The sequence below is a fragment of the Malus domestica genome, chromosome 03, assembly GCF_042453785.1.
Source record: "Malus domestica chromosome 03, GDT2T_hap1".
NCBI classification, from domain to species: domain Eukaryota; kingdom Viridiplantae; phylum Streptophyta; class Magnoliopsida; order Rosales; family Rosaceae; genus Malus; species Malus domestica.
Window position 1 is genome coordinate 6,079,878 of NC_091663.1, and position 23,495 is coordinate 6,103,372.

The following is a 23,495-nucleotide window of genomic DNA, read 5'->3' on the forward strand; positions in this document are numbered from 1 at the left end:
ACCAAACTAACCCATTTTTTTCTTTCAATTTTCGTTGCTTAATTTTTTTTTCTTTGTAAAATTTACAGTTTAATTTTATAAACCAATTAAGCCAATTGAAACACCGTGCCTTGCTGCACATTTCAAACTTGGTTTTGATGTCTCCCTGCACATTTGAAATCTGAAGTGGGGTGAGAAGTAGTGAGTTGAATCAAAACCTCTTATATGAGCTTAGTGTGGAAGTTTAGACGAAGAAAGAAAGGAGCTTGGCTGGATGAGGACTAAGGAGATATGGGAGTTGCCGATGGTGGATTGGGGTGGGTGGAAGTTTTATTGATGGTTTGTCGGCGGCGGAGCAAAGTGGGGTGGGTGAGTGGAAGTCTTCTTGACAATTTGCTTCCTTCAAAATTCGTATTAAATTCTAATTCAATGAGATAACAGAGGAAAATGTTTGATCTTAAAATGTTAAAAAAAAAAAGGCAATGATGTCATCTATCACATATATTAATTTTTATCTTTTCTTGAAATGTTTAAAAAGTGTTGTCTCAATATAAAATTAAGTATTAAAAATATACTTTAAATGTAATTTTTCCTAAATATATAACTGTTTTATTGAAATAATCGTGTCACAAATGTGCTAATTAATTAAGTATTACGTCACTTGTAACATAAATTATACTATTAATTGGATCAAATGTACAGAGGAAAAAAATCTTGCATAAGGACGGCCGCAAAACCTACGGGTCCACATTTTGTTTTGCATAAGTTTGTATGCGGGAACGAGGATCCTCTTTGGACCATTTTTGTGAGGATCCAAATGATTTTTTAATTGTCTATTTATCGTAAATCGTGCGACTAATTTTCGTTAGATATTATGTGTGAGGATCCTCAAATAATACCACAAGAATCGAGCCTAAAACTTCTCACTTACAAGTGAAAAAGAATATCATTAGACTGTAATACTAAATAACAACTTGTAGTTGAATTATAAAATTAAAAAATAAAGGTCTAAATCAAGTAACGACTAATACACGCACCTAAGCAATTCATAACATCACTCATAAAATATTTTAAGAATATCTCACACGCTAAATGAGTGGTTGATATAGTTGGTACATACGCAGAACGACAAACTTGACAATATCAAACTGCCAAAGGTTCAAATTTACAACAAAAAAACCACAAGCCTATTTGCTTTAGTCCAACATTTTAAAAGGAATAGTGTTATTTACACGTCCAAATTCACCTCTCACGCACCTTATTAATTTTTTGCCGTTGATTTTCTTCAATTCATTTGATCCGAAGCCAAAAATTGAGAGGCGTGTGAGAAGTAAAAATGAGTGTGCGAATAGCACTACCATTTAGAAGACCAGATTTGGAAAGTAAAGATGCCCTGTGGTTATCTTATATGTAGAAGAATTGATGGTTGCTTGTGTTTCCTTAGAAAAGATAAAGTGCCATCTTTTGCTTGTTTTGTTTCCATTTAGGAAGCTTATAGAAGTCCCTTTTGGCCATTCCAAAATGCACTTGGAATTCTTCATCAGAGAGATATGCCTGAAAACACCAGAACAAGTTGATCAGTGATTGCTTTACTGGACTCAAGTACAACTGATGTTTCATATTTTTCATATACATTTTCATTGCATGCTATGAACCGAAAAGATTAAGCAGACGGCAAAGAAAAAGGACGCAAAAACAGGCCTAGTAATCAAGCTGACTGTCGTGGCATTGACAGAAGAAACCGGTTTCTATGAAGATTTTGAATTTTGAGTTCAACACGGTTTTCAGGTATGGTCAGGTAGAAACCAAATATGGGAGAAACTAGAAGAGAAGAAATGAAAACTGAAAGCGCATAGCTCCACAAGTGAAACATGGAAATCCTGTTGAAATTTCGGAAGTGTTCCTCCCCTTCATTTCGGACCTTTATTGATTAGGTAAATTATTTGATGCTGTTTGTGTTCGGAAACTGACACATTCGGTTTCCAGGTATAGCATTTTGCATTAAACATAGAACCCCAAAAGAAATTAGGTTGTCTCTAGATGAGTGCAAAGGGGGTACCTCTCTTTTGGTTATGTCTATTCCTGCTGCCGGGTTTAAAGAAACCACTTTCAGTTGTTCATATGGATACGTCAACAAGTTTAGGCCTCCTTCACCAGGCTTACTTCCATTAGCTTTAGTGCCACCCGTATTATCCAGTAAGTTTACTGGAGAACCTGCAGGTACAATTGACTCGCCTACCAAAAGAAATTAAAGACAAAAGAATGAGGTCGTAGGTGTTGGAAACAAAGACAAGGAAGCATCAAGAGATACAGTGTTTTCGTATAACTTCATGAAACTTGTGATCTTTCGTTACCAGGACTACTGTAAGGAGAGGATTTTGGAAAGAGTTTCTTAGTTGGAGCAGATGAGCTCGAAAAGATGTGATTGTTTGGGGACTTGACATTAGAAAGTGAACCACCGGATGCAGGAGAAGCACTTCTCCGGCCATTGGAACTCATGGACTTGCTTCTAAAACCATCTGGGGTTGTCTCCCTGGACCTGGAGTTTGCTTTCCATGTGTTTCTTATAGGTGCCTAAGAAATTCAATGAGAGACACGTGAATGAAGTCACTTACTCTGATTGAAAGACAAATAGAGGTTACATAAATTGAAACAACTTGAAGGCACTTACTTCTAATTGTTGTGGTTTTCCCTTTAAAATAGCTAGCTTCCGCTCAAATGAGTTGCCATGCATCTACAACGGAAACAGTTTAGTTGAGAACCTCATGGAACAATCACCGTTGTACAACAGAAATCAAGGAAATCTTAGTTTCGATCTTATGAACAAATTCAGCAGGAGCACAACAATGCATCATTTATGTAGGCGAACAATCTTACATTTGACTTTGATGGATCCCATTCGAAGAAACGAGTGAAAAATGGTGGTTCATGCCCTTCACCAACAACATATATAGGAGTCTCCAAAGATAGCCCTTCAACCAGTACATCCGTCTCGAGAAATTTCTGTGAGAGGCCCAGAAACAAGTAAAATGTAGGAAAATACGAGCATGCATAAAAGTATGAAAAAGGTAAACCTAGCACTTCACTACATTAAATTTTGATGCAGCCAAACAAAGCAACTATAGAAATGTGACCAATGAAACCGAAAAATTGAATGATAAATTAATATGCAGTAGAAAGTTTTCTAGTCTGATGCATAATGTAGGTTTCATGGTGGAAAACTAACCAGGCCTAGAGTAAGGGCTTGTTGCTTTGAACTAATGTTAGAGTGGCATCCAATCCAAACATAAATCTCGTCGTGGCAGTCAAGTAATAACACGTCTTCAGTAGTTAAATCATCCTGTGTAAAATTGTATATCTCCTTCACCTGAAATATGCAAACTGATTCAGATGAAGCATCTTCGAAGTACCAAGAAACCTTACTCCTGGTACTATTGAAATGAAATTTTCACATAGTAGGAGAGTTAAAGTATATGAAAGTATACCTTGAAATCACCTGAATGAGGAATTTGGATCAAGATGCAAAACAAGCAAAACCCCGTTATTAGAACGTTTTTACAGCCATGTAAAGCCAAGATGATTCTGAATCAAGGCAACACTGCAATATCTTTGGAGAGAACAATTAGAAAGTTGGGATTTGTGTACCTTCAGTTATGCTCAACATAAACAAATTTGGGTCTTCCATGTGTCCTTTTATTTCTTTTGCCCTCGGATACTCAGCCTTTCCACCGAGCACATTCCAGAAAGTATCGGATTCACTCCCTTCCCTCACTGATACGGCTTGCCACGTTGGCTGATTGACATCAAGAGAAAATACATATATTATACAATTCTGAGTGAAGTATGAGAAAAAAAAATCGAAGAGAAGTTTAAAGATCGAGTTACATGTATTAATTCGAGCATTCTGTCAAGAAGGTCATGGTCCCTGGTCGAGGAGAGATTCCCAATCCAAGTGAAAGCAGATGCACCAGTTTGCAGGATGTAACAATAACACGAGTTCAAAGATCTTGAAACCTGCAACAGTATGAATTTATACTCAAATCTTACAGGCATATGCAACGCGAGAGGTCAAGAGTCAAGACACACTTTCAAAGGCTAATAATAGTGTGATCTCAATATTCTTTCCATTCTAAGATAGAAAAATTAAAAGGTCCTGGCTCAAAAGCTCACCGGATCAACTTGGATCGCCTGCATATTGTTGGGACTTGTCCCTTGAACACGAAAAAGGGCAGTCTTGCTTTCATCATAAGTTTCATCTGCAATACCATTTTCTGCTATAAAATTCTTGTATCGTGCACTTCTACCTCCCTAAGAAGAAAAACTATTATCAGGAAGCTGCCGGATGATTAACATCAGATTAACTTGAAACGGAAACAATATTTAACTTTAAATGGAAACTATATTAGACTAGAGAGAGCAGAGGTATGAACCTTGTAAATAATTAATGTCCGGAAAATGGAAAAGAATTGAGAAGGCTCCTTGTTCTCCATAACTTGAGCCTGAACTTGAAAAATGTGAGGTAAATCAGAGATAAATGTGTTCTAAATAAACCAATATACAATGCAAAGGTGATTATGTGCAAAAATATAACTACTAACTTAATCACCGAATTATTTCGAAAGATCACGCATAGGAGAAAGAAACATAAAGCTTACCAAAACAGGGTCTCCCTTGGTTGAATCGACTAGGGCATTCATACGAGAGATAGCATCCCTTTGATCTTCCTGCAAGCAGAACAGAGATAAAAATAAAAAAAAAGGTCGTACCCAGTGCACAAGGCTTCCGCTTTACGCAGGGTCTGGGAGAGGTGAATGTCGGCTAGCCTTACCCCCATTTATGGAGAGGCTGCTCCCAAGTCTCGAACCCGAAACCTACCGCTCATGGGCGAAGGCACTTGCCATCACACCAAGTGCGACCAGAACAGAGATAAAAATAATGATAATAAATTTTCACCCAACAACTACCGTATTCAAATCTCTATAGTTACCACTTACCGTTACACTTTGACAGCCAAGCCATGCATAAAAGAGATGGTCACTCTTTTCCTTTCCAGGATAAGTATACTGCACAACATAGCAATCCCCGCTGAATATTTTCCGCTGGTCTGAAGCTGGAATGAGGGACAGTTTATCACCATCCACCCGCCAAACCTGAAATGTTATAGATTGCAATTAGGGGGCAACAGAATCAAATACAGACTTTGAAAGAGTGAAATTTCCGGTAAGAAGGTACCTTCAATGTGCCACTGCAATCTATAAATGGCTGGATGTCTTCTTCATCTGGAAGTTCTTTCACCTCATAACCCTTTTGCTTGAACATTGCTGCCATAAAGTAAATATTATAAGAGCTATATTAAGGTAAATCCTTCTTTAGTTACAGCACTAGTAATTGTAAAGTTGGTACTTGGTTACGGGATTAAACCTGCTACTTTTTCTCGGCCTTCTTCATACAGCTTGATTTTGACCGTTTGAGGCCAATTATCAAAGTATGACCTAAACTTAACAGTTTCTAATCCTTCAGTTATAAACACTGAATGAGTCCCCGCTGACCTGCCTTGGTTTCTGAGGAAATCCTGATAAAGAGTAGGCAATCATTATGGAAAACAATGCCTATGGCTCAAACATGAGCTTCAATTATAGCATTTTACTTCCTTTACGTAACTAAATTTCTTGTGTACTTGAAAACTCATCTGTCTTCCCTTGAGGGGTTTGGGCTCTTTCAAAAAGTAATAAAAAGGGGGATGAAAATAATACAGGAGGAAAAATTCTTACTTCTGTAGCAGAAATTGATGTTTTTCTTTCTGTAACTGAGGTATGCTTTCCCATCCAAACAAAAATCTCAGAATCACAGTCCAGCATATAACACTTGTCCGTCTCCAGCATTTCTTTATTTAGTGAGTCAGTTCGACATGGACATAGTTTACCCTGAGTTGATATCCTTAGAATAATGTCAACAAAACTTTATGAGCAAGATATATAAGATTTGAAGAAATATAATCACGAGAAGTGATCAAGAATTATCAATACTGACCACGATAGTTTCACAAAGGGTGTCTCCGGTTTTTCCTGGACAGAAGACGGTGGATCCTGGGGAATGGGAGCATAACCACCAAATAAGCTCCAGAATTCACCCACTTCGGGATTACCAACGAATTTTCCATCCTCTGCAGCACTTTAACAATCAACAATTGTATGGTTTTCTTAAAGGAAAGAGAGAGAGGTCAGAAGATTGCCAACCTACAGTTGCCACCTCGCATTTTTCCCGATGCTTATTCTCTTTGATGTATTGAACAACCTCCAAACCCTTGGCTCTTTCCTGTATGCTAGAGTTGCACCCACTAAAGAGGAAAATTTTCGATGCAGTATCAAGTATGAATACGTCATTGTGGTTCAATGATGACCGAGAGAAAGGAACCTAGTTGACGATATAAATTCTGATGAGAGGTCTAGAAGAAACAACAGCAGTAAATGCAAAAGAGAAAAAGGAATCTTACTTCTTTAACATGAACAACATGGTCCCCTTTGCAAGCTAACAAGCTGACTTTATATGTTTCACCATTTAAGCGCTCTTGTTGTGTTCTATATGCTCCTTCAATGGGGATAATACAGGGTTTGAAATACGATAAAAACTTTTGTGTTTCATGGCCTTGAAGCTCCCTATATTGCACAGTGCAGGACCCTAGGGCCGCATCTAGTTCTAGTGCTTTATCTGATGCCAACGCCGAGTCCTCCTGCCAATATGATATTAGCTATAAGAACATGATGTGAGTAATTCATTTTTCAGATTTTTCGATAATTGTCCAAATCAAAACTTGATATTTTCCTGCCATCGATTTCCTAGGTAAGAATGTCACAACACGAGAACAAAAATACACACAAGGATTCTCGTAGATAATTCTTTTCTACCCCCGACCCTCCCCGTTCCCTTTGGAGTTTTGTGGCTAAAGGTAGAATTAACTGACTCTACAGAAAAGGTTTCTATTATCAACACCACGCACAAACAGTAATTAATCTTGCAGCATCTTCCGTATGTTCAGCTCTACAGAACACTAACAAGACAACATTTCATTTGGGTCAAAAACTAGCGCGACAAGTCGTACCCAGTGCACAAGGCTCCCGCTTTACGCAGGGTCTGGGAGAGGTGAATGTCGGCTAGCCTTACCCCCATTTATGGAGAGGCTGCTCCCAAGTCTCGAACCCGAGACCTACCGCTCATGGGCGAAGGCACTAGCGCGACAAGTCGATAACATAAAACTAGTAAACTGGTGTATTTGTATTTCTAGAATGCATGCCCAACAGGTGAACAAATTCAAACCTTGTTTGAGTCATTTCCCAGCCAATAGTGTATGTCATGCCGAGGAAGGCCATTTTTCGGCAGAAATGTCTGTCATGACAAACAAGTGAAACAGTCAAACTAGTTAAATACACAGATAAGGTCTAGATATCGCAGATCCACCAACATTCTAAGATGATTAAATTTTACTGAGATGAACTTTAATTTGAAGATATGATATTGTGAGTAAAAGAAAACTAAATGGCAGTAAATTAAGCACAATCTTCGAACTACTTACATTTAAAATGACATATGCACTTCCGGAATAGAATTTCCGATGCGAAGATTTTGGAACAGAAACCAATTTTAGGTTCTCAACACACCAAATTTCCAAACCACTAATCATAAGAAGGTTAAGGATAAATCATTGAATTTCAACACAAGATGTATGAGATATCAAGGATCATAGTTAATTAACAAAATACCATTGAACACAACTGTATCTGTCCATTATTTGTTGCTAGCTATAAGAAAGGCCTCACGGTCAGCGAATTGTTTAATCTACGAACCCATCAACTCCTACCAACTAGATCCGAAAAGAAACAACATAGTTTTCTATGGATGCAGTACATATCTTCTGAACATCCTAAGCATTCGAAACAGTAGTAAACCAAAAACTTCCCAAATTCCGGGCATTTGAGCAGTTTTCGGTAACTGGCATATAATATAAGAATCAAATGGAACCGTTTATAAAGGATACAGATTTGTTCCTGCAGCCTGGAATGCTGGATCCGTGTCTTTACCGTAAACAGACATTGCCTTTCATGTCACAGAAAACTCCACCAAAACAACCACCAAGTAAAAATTTCTGCATCCCAGATAAAACATCAAATCAACCCAGATAAAAAAAATCATCCCTGAAACTTGATATTGCATTCACACAGGGTAACTACAAAAAATAAAAAATAAAAAAAAACAGATAAAAATTCAGTCTTTACAGTTTTACAAGTTAACACATTTGATATCAAATCACAAGGAAACATAATCTGGGAAAAGAAAAACGAAACCCCAAGATCGAGTGAGTAAATTCTTACCTACCACCCGCTTAATTTCTCTGCGGAATTCTGGGTTTTGGAGGATTCAGTGAAATGGGCTCTTCCCTGTGCTGATCTGTGATCTTATTTGCAGAGAAGAACACCGAAGAAAACAGTGGGAGTATATTCCACTATGTGCTTTTGACCCAGCTGCAGCTGCAAGAATTATGGAGTTGAAAACTTGGAACATAAATAAAGTGGGGAGTTTGGTGTGGTGGGGCCGTGGGAGCCTGGGAGGCACTGTTATTTTTGAGCTACAACTGGCCCCATGATCAAAAGTTGAAGAACAAGTTCGGCGTGGTGTGTGTGTCGTTTGGTTGCATGACATGTGAGACTGATGGGTGATGATCAGAGATGTTTCCCGCTCTTCTGCATCAAAGTTTGTTGGTTGTGAAACACAACTTTACTTAACACGTCTTGTTTGTTACTAGCATGTCAAAATAAGATGATGGTACCACCCATTGTAATACGACAACGATGTTTTCGACAAACAAAATGCTCTAAAATAGTCATTGTGCATTTGTTAATACTTGACAGATGATGCTTTATTGCAATGATTGAAAACAATTATATTATACGTTTTGGTGTGTATTCGATATCCGATGATTTCTTTACCTCTTAGCAATGAATTATTTAACCTCTTATTAGAGCATCTTTAAAGAAGATGTTAAAATATCTAAATAACAAAAGACAACATTAATGTTTTCCAACCGAGAAGCCAAATCTGATGTTGTATAACATGGAATGACATCTCTTCCTCTTGCTGCCAAATTTGACAACACCTTCAGATTTTTTAATTAATTATTAAATGCTTTTTATTAAATTTTTATTGGTTTAAAGCATGATCCTTTTGTTTCTTTTCATTCTCAATACAAAGAAAATACATATGAATTTTTATTTTATGTTTAAAATCTTGCATATCGGTTGGAGAGTAAAATTTAAAAAAAAATATCAAAGTACCACGTAAACCTTCAAATTTAAATTTTAAGTTTAAAATTTAACTTCTTATTTGGAGATGGTCGTAACTCTGTCACTCTACATGCTGACAATTTTGAAATGTCAATAGTGGGCCGAGAATCCAAGCTCAATATGAAACTGCACGCACAATGGGCCGAGAATCCAAGCCCAATAAGACCCTCATTCAGATTCCCCTTCCTCCGCAATCCGAAACAGCGTAGAACAATGTTCTGCAAAAATTAGGGTATTGTTCTTCAAAAAGTAGGGTTTCAGTTCACTACCCAAAGAGAAAGAAAGCAGAAAATCTTGGCGGAATCAGAACGATGAACCCACTAACCCTAGTGAAACGCATTCAGAACATCAATTCCAGAGAAGCCCAATTAGGGATTTCAGAGGAGGCATCGTGGCACGCCAAGTACAAAGACTCCGCCTACGTCTACGTCGGCGGCATTCCCTTCGATCTCACCGAAGGCGATCTCCTCGCCGTTTTCGCACAGTAAGCCCTAATTCTTCTTCAATTAATTTCAAATTTTCCATTTGTTTTTCAATTTTTTGACCTTCGATTCGGTTTCAGATACGGAGAGATCGTGGATGTGAATCTTGTTCGCGATAAGGCGACTGGGAAATCCAAAGGGTTTGCGTTTGTGGCGTACGAGGACCAGAGGAGCACGATTCTTGCTGTGGATAATTTGAACGGAGCTCAAATTTTGGGGCGGACAATTAGGGTTGATCATGTGACTAAGTACAAGAAGAAGGAGGAGGAAGATGAAGAGGAGGCGCAGAGGAAGAGGGAGGAGCGGGGCGTTTGCCGGGCTTTCCAGAAAGGCGAATGTACACGAGGTGATTCGTGCAAGTTTTCACACGATGAGCAGGTAAGTTCAACATTATCTGATTGATTCAGTTTTTCGCTGACTGCACGTTGATTTTTACACTGTTACTTGGCTTTTGGGGAACGTGGATCGAAATATCTTAGTGAATAAGTGGTAATGTAGTTTGATTGTTGTTATTGCAATGAAAAGGAGGTTGATTCCTGTGTATTACTTAAGATTGTGATGCTTTAAAATGTTTGAAGTTGATTCATTTATCTGAGTTTATGTACCGAATCGTTTATGTTAGTTGTAAAGGTTTATGTTTTATATAAAATCAAGTAATATCTTGCTATATAGGTGCTTATGTGTGCTTTTTTTTTGTTTGTATCCAGAGAGCTGCAAACACAGGTTGGGGTGAAAAAGACCCGAAATGGGGGCTTGACAGTTATGAGGGCCCAAAAAGGGGTGATAAAAGATCTAGCACCATTCCGCCAAATCGTGTTCAAGAGCCAAAAGTTCAAGAAGAGTTCAGATCAGGTGATAGAGAATTGGACTCCAGAAGAAAGGGCAACGGGAGGGACTTTGAAAGTCACCCCAAGCGAAGTGATGGGAGAGAGCAAAAGAGACTGGGAAGACAGGGGGGTGATGATGAAAAGTTTGAGCCTAGATCAAGAGATCATGATAGGGGGGAAGAAAATAGATCAAGAAGACGGAGTGAGGATAATGAATTGGTGCCCAATTCAAGAGAAAATTATGGCAGGAGAGAAGAACAGAGGTTGAGAAGGCACAATGATGATGAATTTCAGCCAAAGTCAAGAGAAGATTATGATAGAAAGGAAGATAAAAGACCCAGAAGGTGTGTTGATGATGAGGAATTTGAGCCAAAGCTTAAGTCTAGAGAAGATCATGATAGGAGGGGAGATGATAGAAGGGAAAATAAGAGACTAAGAAGGCATAGCGATGATGGTGAAATTGAGCCCAAATCTAAAGATGATCGTGGTAGGAGGGAAGATGATGGTAGGGAAGATAAGGGACTGAGAAGGTATGCTGGTGATGCTGATTTTGATCCAAAATCTAGAGACAATCATGATAGGATGGATGAAAAGAGATTGAGAAGGCACAGTGATTATGAAAATCAGCCGCAGTCTAGAGAAGATTATGATAGGATGGAGGATCGGAGGTCAAGAAGACGCAATGACGATGAATTTGATCTGAAGTCGAGAGCAGGCAAGGATAAGAGGGAAGGAGAGAGATCGAGAAGGGATGGAGATGATGAGATTCAGCCAAAGTCTAGAGAAGGTCGTCGTAGGAGTGAAAAGGGAGAGTGAGAAGATGGGTTTTATGATAATCTAGGCCGAGATCAAAAGTTAGATTATTGAAGTGAAAAAAAGAGAAGGGCAGAATACAAGTACCACAAAGGAAGGACTAGAATCCTACATGGAAAAATATTGATGCAAGAGAGAGGACACGTTGATGAACTAATGTGTAACACCCATCATAAAAAAGAGAGATAATGATGTAAATCAAATATCGATGCTGTTTCCAATTTTCCAACTTTGGCAACCCTTTTGTGCAATAAGATCACTTCTGTTACGCAATGTGAGACTTGTTTCTTAGTTTTTGCGTAAGGTATATCCTAATTTTCTTTCCATTGATTTGTTGTGTTTGTTTTTTCTATAGGTTTTTGTTGGCGTTTCTGTTGGATGAGATTTAGTTGATATATGCATTTGACTAGCAATGTTGCAACTCTGCATAAAATCATTTCTTGATATGCAGTTTCTCATGGTTGTTGAAGTCCATTTGAATAGTATAGTTGTATGTGTATTGCCAAGAGCGTATCCAGGCACCTTATTTAATATGCATGATTTGTCGATGCCATTTGATGATCATAGAGATAGACTGGTTTGGTGGTTGGTGCAAACTTTTCACAGAAACAGTTTGTAGTTTAATTTTGGGCTGAAATTTGCAGGTGAACCATTGTAAGAAGAATTGGCCTAGATCGATGGAACATACGGATCGGTATGTTTCAATTCATTAAAAATGCTTGCTGGTTATTGTGCAATTGATTTATATATAGTTAAAAATCGCAAAACAGAAAGGCCTGCTCAAGGTGAGCAAATACATAGTAAAAAAAAGAGGCAGTCAACCAAGTGCTGAAATCCATATTTACAGTTACATGCCGGTTTCTTCTCCAGTCCCAGTTAAGACGAAAACAAAATGGTAAGGGTTCTTGCTAACAACAAGAAGTAAAGAAAATGGTGACTTGATTCATCAAGAATTCTGCCTCTCTGTTGGATCAGTTCCAATTGAGCCATGAGTAGTCATTGGTGTTCCTAGTTCTTTTGGTGGTGCTTCTCCAGAACTCTTTGATGTTCCAAGTTCTCTCGAAAATTCTTCTTCAGAAGACAGCGGTTTTCTAAGTTCATTTGGGAGTGCTTCCTCAGTAGGTAGTGCTGCTTGAGAAGACATTGACTTTCCAAGTTCTTTTGGCAGTGCTTCTTCAGAAGACATCAAATTTCCTAGTTCTTTGGGTAGTTCTTCAGAAGACATTGATTTTCTAAGTTCTTTGGGCGGTGCTGCTTCAGTAGACTTTGTTATTCCAAGTTCATTAGAATTCATTGATTTTCCAAGATCTTTGGATATTGCTTCTGCAGGAGATATATTTTTTCCTAGCTCTATGGGTGGTGATTCTATAGAAGGTATTGGTGTTCCAAGTCCTTTGGGCAGTATTGCTTCTTCAGAAGACACAGCTTGTGTTGCAGTTAAACTCGGCACTAGTACAGGACCTCCTTCATAAGTAGGCAAGGCCTTATCGTCTTCATCTTTCGTACTTTCTGAAATCGTTCCTGTTAAGGTTGTCGGGATTGTCTTCTTTATAGATTCCTCCTTCACGGCGCTATTACCATTGTCTACAACGCGCACTTCCTTCTTTATACCAAGCAAAGTTCCATCTGCAGATTTGATGGCCTTCTCCTCAATTATGACCTCAATGTTGCTGTTAAATGGTGGGTTTACATCCGCAGAGGCAGTTTTATCTGTAAAATTCAACACCAGTTCTTGATCTTCAGGATGAGTAACATTCCTGGGAATAATCGGTCCCACATCTACGTCTACAAGTAGTGCCTCGTTTTCATTTGTAATTTGCACTTCGCTTATCTTCTGAAGTTCATAATCCTTCCAGTCTTCATCAATTGATATAGTGTTCTTGGTTCTCCAGGTGTGCAGAATCCGATCTGGACCGGGTTGCCACAGCACATCTCCTGTGTCCTTTTTCAGTATAAACTTGTATTGGATTGCTATGCCAGTAGGAACATTCTATTCAAATTTAAAAGCCAATCGAATTTCAGAAATCGCGTACAGATTTATACGATTCAGCCTGTAAATCTACATGTCAGGTATCGATCATTTGGTCTAGTGACACCGAATTCTTACAGTCGATGGTTCGTGAATATGAATATAAAAATAGTAGAACGAATCATAAAGGAATTCTCACCAGCTCAATGTTCCATATGTTTCCATCTGACCAGTTGATTGGTGTAGCATTTGAAGGATCCCACTGTCCCATGATAGGTTCTCCCCACCAAGAGGAAGCTCTCACCAAATTTGCACTCCTTGTGTAGATTGAATTGGACACGGACGGTTTCTGATTGCTCTGAAAAGCAGACACTGATCATCACTTGATATCGGAATTAGGAACTCGTTCGATATCGGAAGAGAAATATTTTACCAGATTAAGAGCTAGTTGGCACAAACTTGGAACTCGTTTAATATGATTAACAAGGTTGAATATGGTGAACTTACCTGTTGGTTGGACCCCAATTCCTGCTGTTTCTGAGGTCGTAAAAACCTGGCATGAGTTTTATAGATGAAGTTGAATTAGAATATCTACTGTGGGAAGGAAAATTACTAAATGGTCGATTTTGCAAACAAACTTTTAATTGGAAATGGAATCCAAAAGACATTAATGGCGCGTTTACATATAGGGAATGGGTATGGGGGAATGGGAATCAATCCCCATTCCTGATCACTCCTCTGTTTACTAACACCTGGGAATGAAAAAAGTGTGTGGGACCCACTTGATTTGGGGAATCAGATTCCCCAAACTTCCGGAATTCAATTCTTGACATTGAGGTGGTAATTGAATTCCCCGAAATGAAGCCTATCAGGAATCCATCTTTTGTACCAATATTACCCCCATAGTTTTTTTCTAGTTCCGAAACACTCCTTGCAGTTTTCTGCAACCCCAGACCACCCTCTCTTCTGTCTTTCCCTAATCAACCACAAATATAACAGCCACCATATGTAGAATTATCGCACCCATCCTCAACTTCAACAATCAAAATTTCAAATTTAGAGAAAATGAAAAGAAAAAAAAAAGAACCCATCAGCCAAACATCATACCCACTACGATCGGTAGTAGACGACCCGCTCAGGAAGCATATATGAGATCTCTGAACTTTGACCCACTCACCGGCTTTCACGGATGCATTGGATTGAACAGCGTTGTGAACCATCGCGGGAGTAACCGAGAAAGCGAAGAGGGAGGGCACGGAGGAGAGAGATAGAGGGTTTCAGAAATTGGGGCTAGGGGCGGTGGCTATGGGGGTAAGTGGGGTGGAAGGCAAGGAAAGGCGGGGATGGGGGAGGGTTGTTGCGACTGGGGAAATAAGGCCTTTAGGATGAAAGGCGATTTGGGGGAGACAGAGACAGACACAAGGGTTTTGGGTACAAAAAGAAACCTCTTTAATTAGTTTTTATATAGATAAATTTTGGTATCTAAAATTAGTTTGATTAATTAGTATAAAAATAATTTATTTATATAAGGGCAATTTAGTAATCAAGCTAGTTTTAATTCCGATTCCAGTAAATTAGTAAACAACTTATATAGAACCAATATCGTTCTTCTCCGATTCCAGACAGTTTTAGTAAACAACATCAACAAGAATCTGATTCTACTTTCACCTCATTCCAATTCCCCCGTAATTCAATTCCTCCTCAATTCAATTCAATAAAGGGCACTGAACTGTGGTTTATATGTGGTTTTATTGCTGGTTTAGTCCCTTCTAATTTTGTTTTAGATAAAAAGTTTGTAACCAGTTTCATGTATGTGCATCTCCCAATAAAAGAGTCGGGGTTGGTATGGATTAGTACCTCTGTTTGAGATCAAACAACCAATTGAAGCGCTTTCTGTCGAAGTCGAGAGGTATGGTGAACACGTATATTGGAATTTCGAGACCCCAAAATGCAAATGTTGAATCGACCCCTAAGAGATTTCGAGGGAGAGAGAGGCTTGTTAGCCTTTGCAAACAAGGTCAAGGAGGATCCTGCAAGGGCTTCCATTGTCTCTTTTTTTTTTCCCCAAAGAGTCCTAAAATGTGTAAGAAATAAGCACTGGTATATATAAGAAACATGAACAAGAAAGCTGAGAAGGGTACGGATCTGGCATGAGGTTTTGATATCCTCAACTGAATGAGAAATTTGGGGCTTTTCCTTGTGCGGATTTTCAGTTTTGCTTCTATGCTTTTGTTTGAAGTCTTCAATAATTTAAAAAAAAGAATTCTTGCAAGTTTGGAGTTGAAAAGCGGTTTTTTAGGAAGTCCATTTCCAACGGATTTGTTCAAAAGAGGCATAAATTATCCGTGCAGGATGTCCGTACTTACTCACATCAATATTGACGAAAATGTATTGATGACTTGTTTGTCCGTTTTGTTGGCGACAATGCTATTGACTCATCACCAATGATGTATCGACAATCTGTTTCATAGCCGAACAATCTGTATCACCAATGATCATGCAACACATGATAGGTTTATACACATGAGATGGCCAACAAAATGAAAAACTTATACATCATTTTGTAGGGGTTTGAGGTTTAGGTTCGAGCAAAGAGCTTGCATCTTCACCAATAATCGTTACATGAGCAATGCCCGTCTCTGAAATGATGAAACCGATATCGATCTCTCAGCAAGATCTCCCTATCGTAAACCCTCGATATAAGCTTAGCAACTGCGTGGCAGTCTCCGCAAACACGAAGATTCTTCACAACCTGAATTGGTTGAGATGGACTTAAGCTGATAAGCCCGAATGCAATCGCTAATTTCTCGCTGTGAAGGATTAGGGCATGGTTCTTCATGTCTTCTTCCTCAACAAACTGCAGTAGATTTGACTTGTTTGGCACGTATCCATTTGACTTCAATCTCCCTGCTATTTCATCCAACTTTGAATATATTTCTTTGCACAGAGGGTGAGAGTTATCACCAACTAGAAACTCATGAACAATACCATTGACTTCGATTGCACTACAACCGGGTTCTTTCTTAATTCCTGCATCTCGCATACGCTGCCTTAACCCTGAAACTTCTTCCCATTTCCCTGTCTTGGCATAGATATTTGATAAGAGTACATAAGCTCCGTGGTTTCCAGGATCCAACTCAAGCATATGGCTACACGCCTTTTCGGCAAGCTCGACATTCCCATGAAGTCCACAGGCCCCAAGAAGAGCCCCCCATACAGACGCGGTAGGAGCTATTGGCATTTTCTCTATCAACTCTGTAGCTTCCTCCAGATTTCCAGAACGGCCTAAAATATCGACCATGCAAGCATAGTGCTTTACACCAGGCACAACCCCGTAAACTGGCTCCATTTGATAGAAAAATGTTCTTCCTTCGTCCACCAATCCAGCGTGGCTACAAGCGCATAACATGTTGGTGAATGTCACGGAATTGGGCTTCACCTTGGTTTCTAGCATTCTTGAGAAACAATCCAATGCCTCCCTCCCTTTCCCATGCATTGCCAGAGCAGCAATCATGGCGCTCCAGACGAACACATCTCTCCTCTCCACTGAATTAAACACCTCAAGTGCCTTATCCAGATCCCCACACTTTGCATACATGTCGATAAGTGAGGTTGTGAGGTGACAATTCATCTTCATACCCTGCTTCTTTACGTAAACATGTATCCAGCCACCAAGATCAATTGCTCCCAATTGAGCACAGGCTGCCAGGGTACTAACTAGAGTGACTTCATCAGGTTTCGGGCTCTTCCTTTTCTGCAAGTCATGAAAAACCGCCAAAGCCTCCTTTGGCTTACCACTTTGTTCATAAGACGAAATGAGGACATTCCATGCAGCAATGTCTTGACTAGGCATCGCAGCGAAAATCCGCCAAGCCTCATCATAATTTCCTGACTGAGCATACCCATCAAGTATTGTAGTCCAAGAGACAATATCCTTCTCCGGCATCCTATCAAACAATCTTTTCGCTTCCTCAATGCTCCCGCATTTCACATACATATCAAGCATAGCATTGTTCAAAGTCAAGTTCTCTCCAATTTCATTCCTTTCGATACGCGAACAAACCCACCTCCCAAACTCCAAATCAACCTTCTTTGCGCAAGCTGACAACACACTCACCATTGTCACATCATTCGGCTTCACATTCTTTGCCTCCATCTCCTTAAACAACTCCAACGCCTCCTCGGGACAATTCCCCTGCGCAAAAGCCGTGATCATAGAATTCCAAGACACAACATCTTTCTTAGGAGTCTTCACGAAAACCCGCCGCGCCAAATCCAAATCCCCGCACGATCCATAGAAATGAACCAGAGAATTGAGAATATAAACATCTGAACCAAGCGAGGCCTTTATCACCATACCATGAAACCCTCTTCCGAGCTCCAAAACCCGGAGCTCCGAAGCCGCCTTGATCACAAACGGGTAAGTAAATTTATTGGGACTTTCCATACAGCGATAAAGCATTTCCAGAAATACAAGGATGCTTTCAGTCGGATCGGTGCTCGACGCATAAGCGCGAATGAGGGTGTTCCAAGAGTAGAGATTTGGTTGGGGAATTTGGTCGAACACTTGGCGGGCATAGTCGAGGCTGGAGAAGGAGGAGAGAGCACAGACGGTGATAAGCTTGCTGGCGGAGTAGGGGTCGAAAAGAAGGCCTGTACGGAGCATTTGGGCGTGGACTTGCTTCAACTGCTTGATGTTGGTGCAGTGGTCAATTGAGGAAAGAGGTGGGCAGCTTGAGAAAAGTTCGTTAGTGGCGGTTGGCGATGGAGGGTTTGGTGGGTGACGTGGTAGAGAGATAAGGGGGGTGCTTAGAGTTGCCATCTCTTCTGTGGTCACTCTCGCACTAGCCGCTTTCACTTGATGTTTTTTTCTGTTAAAAAAGGGCGGTGCTGCGTATGCTAAATTGATACGTCAAATAATGTGACATATTTCAAATTATATAATTTAAATTAAAGTATAATTTTGATTGGTGTCATGTTATTCGGTGTATAAATTTAGTGCAAAAAGTTGAAATACTTACCATTATTCATAAAAACTTCAATATTGTGTCAAATGAGAAAACAATAATGATACCAATTAGGAATCGAGGATGATATTTTCCCGCACAAAGTAAATTTTTTGATATTGTTAATGAGGTATGAAAAATTAGGGAATTCAAGAGTATAGGAACATTTACTAATCGTAGTGTTGTTGATCATGCGTTCATCGTTGTTTCTTAACATTCTATTTAAATCAAGCTAAATTGTGATGCTCAAGATTAGCCTCATGAAAACCTTAAATTCTCCGAGGAGGTTCTACCTCATGGAAACGCTCTTTGATGCAACGTTAACTTTAGCCAGTTGTGACTAAGAAACCATCACTTGGTGGGCTGGGAATGCATGACGTAATGGGGGCGGACAAGATTGAGAGGGCTGTGGTTGGTGCGATGGAGAAGGACAGTGAGGTGAGGAAGAAGGTGGAAGAGATGGGAGAGATGGCTAGAAAAGCTGTGAAGGATGGAGGGTCTTCATTTGCTTCTGTTGGGAGATTTTTTAGTATGGGTAGATTAAAAGTTTTTGGTTATCACATATTAATCAATGACACAATGCATATCAAGGATATATGGAAACCGTATGAGAAACATGGATCAAAAAGCTTCCAGAATTTTTACAAATTGACCTCATTTCTTGCAGACCAAGAACTTGCTATCAAATCAACCATAGCCTCACTGCACCAAATCAAACCTACTCATCTCCCCAAAGAAGAAACGAAATGAAACGAAACCATCTATCTCAGTCATGATTTTCCCAAACTGTAAACAAAGAAATAAGATTGGTTTAGTTCGTTTCGGGTTACCCCGATTTTGGTTTGGATTAGTTGGAGACTGACGGGAAGGATCAAAGTTGGGGATTTATTGAATAACCCAGAATTCTGTTGAGTTGGAGGCCGAAGTTCGTAGGTTTAGCTTAGGCTAGGTAGGTCCTACCCCATTCCTATGAGAGGCGAACACAGCACCTGATCTACACGAATTTTTTCCTGTGGCTACTATCTCCCCCACACCTCTGCAACTAAAACTCAATGATAATCAAGTTTCTATCTTACTGTTAACGTTCTTAGCTAAGCACCGTGGTTGCATTTCAAGGTTGAGACTTCTTCGACGCTTCAAAACATACTCCAAAACCCCATTTCTATGCAGTAATGTCAATTATTTGCTAGTAATCACAAACTGTTGAAACTTAATCGTCTGCAGTTTGAACTAAATTGAATCATTTGGTGTCTATTTGAGATCCAACACGGTTGATTTCAATAATCCAGACCTATCTTCCTCTCAATTCGCTAAACCCTACAACAAGCAAGCAAATTCGACCAGATCCGCTCAGCTAGCACCTTTTTGAACTTCACACAGCAACGCAAAACTTCTCAAAACTAGTTGTACATTTACAAACACGAGGACAACACGACTAATAAGGTCGATTCAACTCCAAGACATCAAAATCCTCGACTAAAGAACAGATATTCGAAAACCATACCGACAATTTTGTGCAAAAACACTCAAACATTATCAAGTTTCGTTGAAAATGCAACTCTGTTCAACTCCAAGTTTAAACCTTCTCACAAAAATCATACGAATTAACATTTCAATCACACAAAATATCATCTACCTTACGACAAAAGCAACAGAGAAACAAAATTCAGCCTAAAATTGTTCAAATTCGACAGCAAGAAAACAAGAAAAGCTCCGATTTTTATCAAACAAAACAACTATTACATCAAATTTAAGGAAAAAAAAGCACAAATTACAGTTTACTGTACCATGAAAATCGAGAGGTTGTGATCACTGTCGGCTGCTATCGTAATCGACGACCTCGGAATCCGCGAGCGATCTGGAGTGCTGAACTATGGACCGTCCGATCGAGTTAATCCACTCCTCCTTCTCCTTCTCCGAATCGGCAATGAAGTACATCGTGTCGTGGTTGGTAGTCGACAGCTCGAAGGCGCAGGGCTTGTGGACCACGTCCTCGGCGCCCTTCACAGTCAGGCACGTGCCGACCGGGATCACACCGCGCGGCGTCGACGAGCGGGTCACGTGACTGTCTTTGAACCAGAACAGCTTCCCCTGTTTCAAGACGAACCAGCGGCGCCTCCACGTCTTGATGTACTCGCCTTGCTTGGTCAGCCACGTGGCGCGCTCAGGATTGGACCAGAACTCGATTCCGGTGTAGTCTTCCGGGCTCGGGTCTTGGCCCGTCGCCGCCCGCCACAGACCCTCCATTTTCTTGGTTCAGCGGCGCGTGAGGTGTGTTTGTGTGGGCGGAGTCAGGGTTTTCGAGGGAGATAAGAGCGCGGTGGACGAGATGGTTTTTATGTGTCTGATTTCTTTTGGGATCCGGAAACAGAAATCGGTTATATGTTCGTCTAATAGCGCAAATCGAGACGGACAGCCTGTTGAGATCAAACGTTGTCCTGTCCTGTTGCGATCGCGATTCAGTTTTTGTTGGGTATACAAATGAACAATGCTTACGTGCACACTCAACTGTACCTCGTAATTTTTTTTAATTTTTTTTAATTAATAAGTTAATATCTTAGGCTTGAAACTAAAAAAACAGTAAGTTCGTAATTAATTTATTTTTATATCAGTTTCTAAATTATAAATGATATTTTGCATTAATCCCAAAACGTAATAAGTTGAAGAGTAAGACCTAACCGTTATGACAATCCACTGCTTGCATTTGTAATCTAAGTAATTTATTTTCATAATAGAAGGTTTTGATACAAATTACTGATGAAACAAATTTTATTGCGAATTTGAGTAAATTAAAGTATTGATCCCTAGCTATAACCCAATAGAAGGTTTGGGTATTGAAATTATAAGTTCTTTAACCTTATTATATGAGGTAACAACTATACATGTTTATATTACTATCTAATGATATTCTTTTTTACTTTTAAGTAAGAAGTCTCATGTGACTCCTATGGATGATAAAAACGTATTATATTTGTATTGAGTTTGTTACCTAATTAATGGTTGGCCTATTGTGTGAATTAGTTCCCCTCTCCTTCAAATACAATATTATTGTACCGAAAAAAAAAAAAGACATTGGTATTTGAGTTTGACAAGTACAGAGCATTTGGCCATTGACGCCAAGTCGATGAATTTTCATCAAAATTAATCACGTGAAACACAGATGTTTAAAAAGAGAAATTGTTGTAGTCTTAAAAGGGGCTCATGTGCATTTGGCGTGCATAATTTTGATGGACATTCAACTGAAGTTGGTTAAAGCAAATGCTCCACATTTTTGTCAAATTTAGATAAGAGCTTTTCTATTTAAACTCCACACCCTTTCTAAGTTCATCCCAAATTTTGTTTAACGCCTTAAAGTTCCAAGTTTACTGTTATTTAACACTACAGTTTAATTATATTCTTCTTCGCTTGTAAGTGATAGGTGTTCGATTCTTGCCAAATACGAATTTGAACCATATTATTGCTTGCTCATTGTGAGACTAAGCTCGTCCACTCTTACTTAGTATAAATAATATCGTTTGTTTAAAAAAAAAAAAATCCAAGTTTACCTTACTAATAAAATACTCTCCACTAAAACTAATAATATAAAGATGGGAATTTTAACGAAAAGCACTTGGTACTGTTCACTTTAACGAAAAACCACATTTTTACACTAAAAAGTCAATCATGGTATTATTCACTTTACCCTTTATTTTGTCTTTATTATTAAAACTCAAGTTTTCAAGCCCTTTTCATTAGTTTTCCTATAGGATAAAAACCTAGAAAAAAACCTACCTTGCAACCAGTGGCGGATCCACAGTGGGGTCGTCGGGGTCGCACGACCCCTTGGAAACCATGGAAACAACCTTGAAGCTCCCATATGCGACCTCTTGGAGCTGGGGTCGTCGGGGTCGGACTCGCACGCCAACTGTTCGACAAAAAGCCTGAACGAAGACTCGGCAGGAAGAGGAAGATATCACTTCGGTATCTTTCTATTTGGCATTGTGGTAATCTAACCTCTTTGCCACGTGATATGAGTTATCTTGCTACATTACACACTCTATTGATATGGAATTGTGAGCAGCTTGATTTGGAGAACGGAAACTATCAACTAATTCCATTGAGGCTCCGAAGATTTTCTATTGCGGCAGCACCAAGGATGGTGGCATTGCCCGAATGGTTGCAGGGAGCTGCTAACACCCTACGAGTCTTGTGTATTTGGGATTGTGAAAACTTGGATGCATTACCTGAGTGGTTGACAAGTTTCACATCCCTTAGAATACTTCACCTTAGTGAGTGTCCAAAATTGGTTTCTCTACCAGAAGGGATGCATCCACTCGAAGTTAAAATAGAGCATTGTCCTCAATTGAAGAGGGGAATCTAGTGCGAAATCGACGAAGATTGGCAAAAGATTTCTCATGTTCAAGGGGGCTGGGTCTGCTGTCTTTCCCCATCTATCTCCAAGTTTCTTTTTTGGCAGCACACATACTTGTCTTGGGACTGCCTTGTTTTGATTGTATCATGCTTTCATTCGTTTTATGTAGTTTCGACTGCTTGTATCTCTTAACCTTTGGGTTTGTTGTATTTACCAAAAATAATAAAATAATAAAAACCAAAAAAAAAAAAAAAAAAACACCCTTTTGGGTGTGTAAATACCAATGTGTAATTTATTTTTTCTTTAATTTACATTTTTCAATTATGAATCTATATCGGTCAAAACTCAAAAACTCTCATGCTCTAGCTAATGCTGCACAATCGAATTCTGAAGAATCAAATCATGGCTGTTTCTATTTGTAGTATGTACCACCCAAAATTATAGTTTGCATTAACACGTTAATCAGCAGTTAATCTACTATTGAGTGTTCAGCACTGAAACTACTAGTTCTTACTATAATACCATATACACTCCACTTTTATATTGAGAGAGATAGCTTGCTTGTTTATATTGAGAGAGATATTTTTGCTTGTATTGAAAATGAAGCTATAATGCTTCGTTTTCAAAATATGAAACCTCGTCGTAGACAATTATAGTTTGTAATATTGTTTCCATTATGAATTATGAATGAAAGTACTATGATTTCATTTTCAATATGTTTTTCCATCCTAAA

At 39.2% G+C, this 23,495-nt stretch overlaps 5 protein-coding genes and 1 long non-coding RNA gene across 9 annotated transcripts; 2 read left to right on the forward strand and 4 right to left on the reverse strand.

Annotated features, from left to right (window-relative positions):
• Nucleotides 1-1,024: 1,024 nt before the first annotated feature.
• On the reverse strand, nt 1,025-8,757 carry LOC103418863 (villin-1). Of its 3 annotated transcripts, XM_008356975.4 has the most exons (23): nt 8,346-8,724; nt 8,012-8,119; nt 7,550-7,649; nt 7,294-7,362; nt 6,473-6,709; nt 6,216-6,393; nt 6,010-6,142; nt 5,751-5,916; nt 5,401-5,551; nt 5,212-5,300; nt 4,974-5,129; nt 4,635-4,703; nt 4,410-4,478; nt 4,150-4,287; nt 3,865-3,993; nt 3,625-3,772; nt 3,465-3,475; nt 3,206-3,346; nt 2,857-2,982; nt 2,651-2,713; nt 2,334-2,553; nt 2,039-2,214; nt 1,025-1,533 (listed from the first exon to the last, which is right to left on the reverse strand). In XM_008356975.4, exons 2-23 carry the CDS (start codon nt 8,065-8,067, stop codon nt 1,420-1,422), a joined length of 2,739 nt encoding a protein of 912 aa, XP_008355197.3. In that variant the 5' UTR covers nt 8,068-8,119; nt 8,346-8,724; the 3' UTR covers nt 1,025-1,419. The 3 variants fall into 3 exon arrangements, with proteins under 3 accessions (XP_008355197.3, XP_070674974.1, XP_070674975.1); XM_070818873.1 differs by lacking the exon at nt 3,465-3,475 and having other exon boundaries at nt 3,206-3,360; nt 8,346-8,757; XM_070818874.1 differs by lacking the exon at nt 3,465-3,475 and having other exon boundaries at nt 3,206-3,360; nt 8,350-8,567.
• A 723-nt stretch (nt 8,758-9,480) lies between these two features.
• LOC103418871 (zinc finger CCCH domain-containing protein 25) lies at nt 9,481-13,461 on the forward strand. Of its 2 annotated transcripts, XM_070818875.1 has the most exons (5): nt 9,481-9,798; nt 9,877-10,174; nt 10,504-11,740; nt 12,081-13,227; nt 13,329-13,461. In XM_070818875.1, exons 1-3 carry the CDS (start codon nt 9,626-9,628, stop codon nt 11,437-11,439), a joined length of 1,407 nt encoding a protein of 468 aa, XP_070674976.1. In that variant the 5' UTR covers nt 9,481-9,625; the 3' UTR covers nt 11,440-11,740; nt 12,081-13,227; nt 13,329-13,461. The 2 variants fall into 2 exon arrangements, with proteins under 2 accessions (XP_070674976.1, XP_028955486.2); XM_029099653.2 differs by having other exon boundaries at nt 12,081-13,461.
• Nucleotides 12,201-14,826, reverse strand: LOC103420140 (uncharacterized). Its single transcript, XM_070818876.1, has 4 exons — nt 14,513-14,826; nt 13,913-13,958; nt 13,605-13,763; nt 12,201-13,426 (listed from the first exon to the last, which is right to left on the reverse strand). The coding sequence occupies exons 1-4, from the start codon at nt 14,623-14,625 to the stop codon at nt 12,383-12,385; spliced, it is 1,362 nt and encodes a 453-aa protein (XP_070674977.1). The 5' UTR covers nt 14,626-14,826; the 3' UTR covers nt 12,201-12,382.
• Nucleotides 14,827-15,857: 1,031 nt separating this feature from the next.
• LOC103420152 (pentatricopeptide repeat-containing protein At2g29760, chloroplastic-like) lies at nt 15,858-18,296 on the reverse strand. The gene has a single exon (XM_029099652.2). The coding sequence runs from the start codon at nt 18,225-18,227 to the stop codon at nt 16,011-16,013; it is 2,217 nt and encodes a 738-aa protein (XP_028955485.2). The 5' UTR covers nt 18,228-18,296; the 3' UTR covers nt 15,858-16,010.
• A 1,690-nt stretch (nt 18,297-19,986) lies between these two features.
• LOC103407662 (pleckstrin homology domain-containing protein 1-like) lies at nt 19,987-20,923 on the reverse strand. Its single transcript, XM_008346554.4, has one exon. The coding sequence runs from the start codon at nt 20,656-20,658 to the stop codon at nt 20,221-20,223; it is 438 nt and encodes a 145-aa protein (XP_008344776.1). The 5' UTR covers nt 20,659-20,923; the 3' UTR covers nt 19,987-20,220.
• A 1,266-nt stretch (nt 20,924-22,189) lies between these two features.
• Nucleotides 22,190-23,040, forward strand: LOC114825628 (uncharacterized). Its single transcript, XR_003774476.2, has 2 exons — nt 22,190-22,394; nt 22,472-23,040. It is a non-coding gene; the product is annotated as an uncharacterized lncRNA (long non-coding RNA).
• The last annotated feature ends 455 nt before the right edge of the window (nt 23,041-23,495 follow it).

Excerpts from the sequence above, each read along its gene's own strand:
- LOC103418863 (XM_070818873.1), bottom strand. The coding sequence starts at position 8,067 with ATGTCTGTTTACGGTAAAGACACGGATCCAGCATTCCAGGCTGCAGGA. Across the intron at positions 2,554-2,650 it reads GAAAACCACAACAATTAGAA|GCACCTATAAGAAACACATG; the intron begins GTAAGTGCCTTC and ends TGAATTTCTTAG. Across the intron at positions 2,215-2,333 it reads CTCTCCTTACAGTAGTCCTG|GCGAGTCAATTGTACCTGCA; the intron begins GTAACGAAAGAT and ends TTCTTTTGGTAG.
- LOC103418871 (XM_029099653.2), top strand. The coding sequence starts at position 9,626 with ATGAACCCACTAACCCTAGTGAAACGCATTCAGAACATCAATTCCAGA. Across the intron at positions 9,799-9,876 it reads CTCCTCGCCGTTTTCGCACA|ATACGGAGAGATCGTGGATG; the intron begins GTAAGCCCTAAT and ends ATTCGGTTTCAG. Across the intron at positions 10,175-10,503 it reads AGTTTTCACACGATGAGCAG|AGAGCTGCAAACACAGGTTG; the intron begins GTAAGTTCAACA and ends GTTTGTATCCAG.
- LOC103420140 (XM_070818876.1), bottom strand. The coding sequence starts at position 14,625 with ATGGTTCACAACGCTGTTCAATCCAATGCATCCGTGAAAGCCGGTGAG. Across the intron at positions 13,764-13,912 it reads AATTGGGGTCCAACCAACAG|AGCAATCAGAAACCGTCCGT; the intron begins GTAAGTTCACCA and ends TCTGCTTTTCAG. Across the intron at positions 13,427-13,604 it reads ACATATGGAACATTGAGCTG|AATGTTCCTACTGGCATAGC; the intron begins GTGAGAATTCCT and ends AAATTTGAATAG.
- LOC103420152 (XM_029099652.2), bottom strand. The coding sequence starts at position 18,227 with ATGGCAACTCTAAGCACCCCCCTTATCTCTCTACCACGTCACCCACCA.
- LOC103407662 (XM_008346554.4), bottom strand. The coding sequence starts at position 20,658 with ATGGAGGGTCTGTGGCGGGCGGCGACGGGCCAAGACCCGAGCCCGGAA.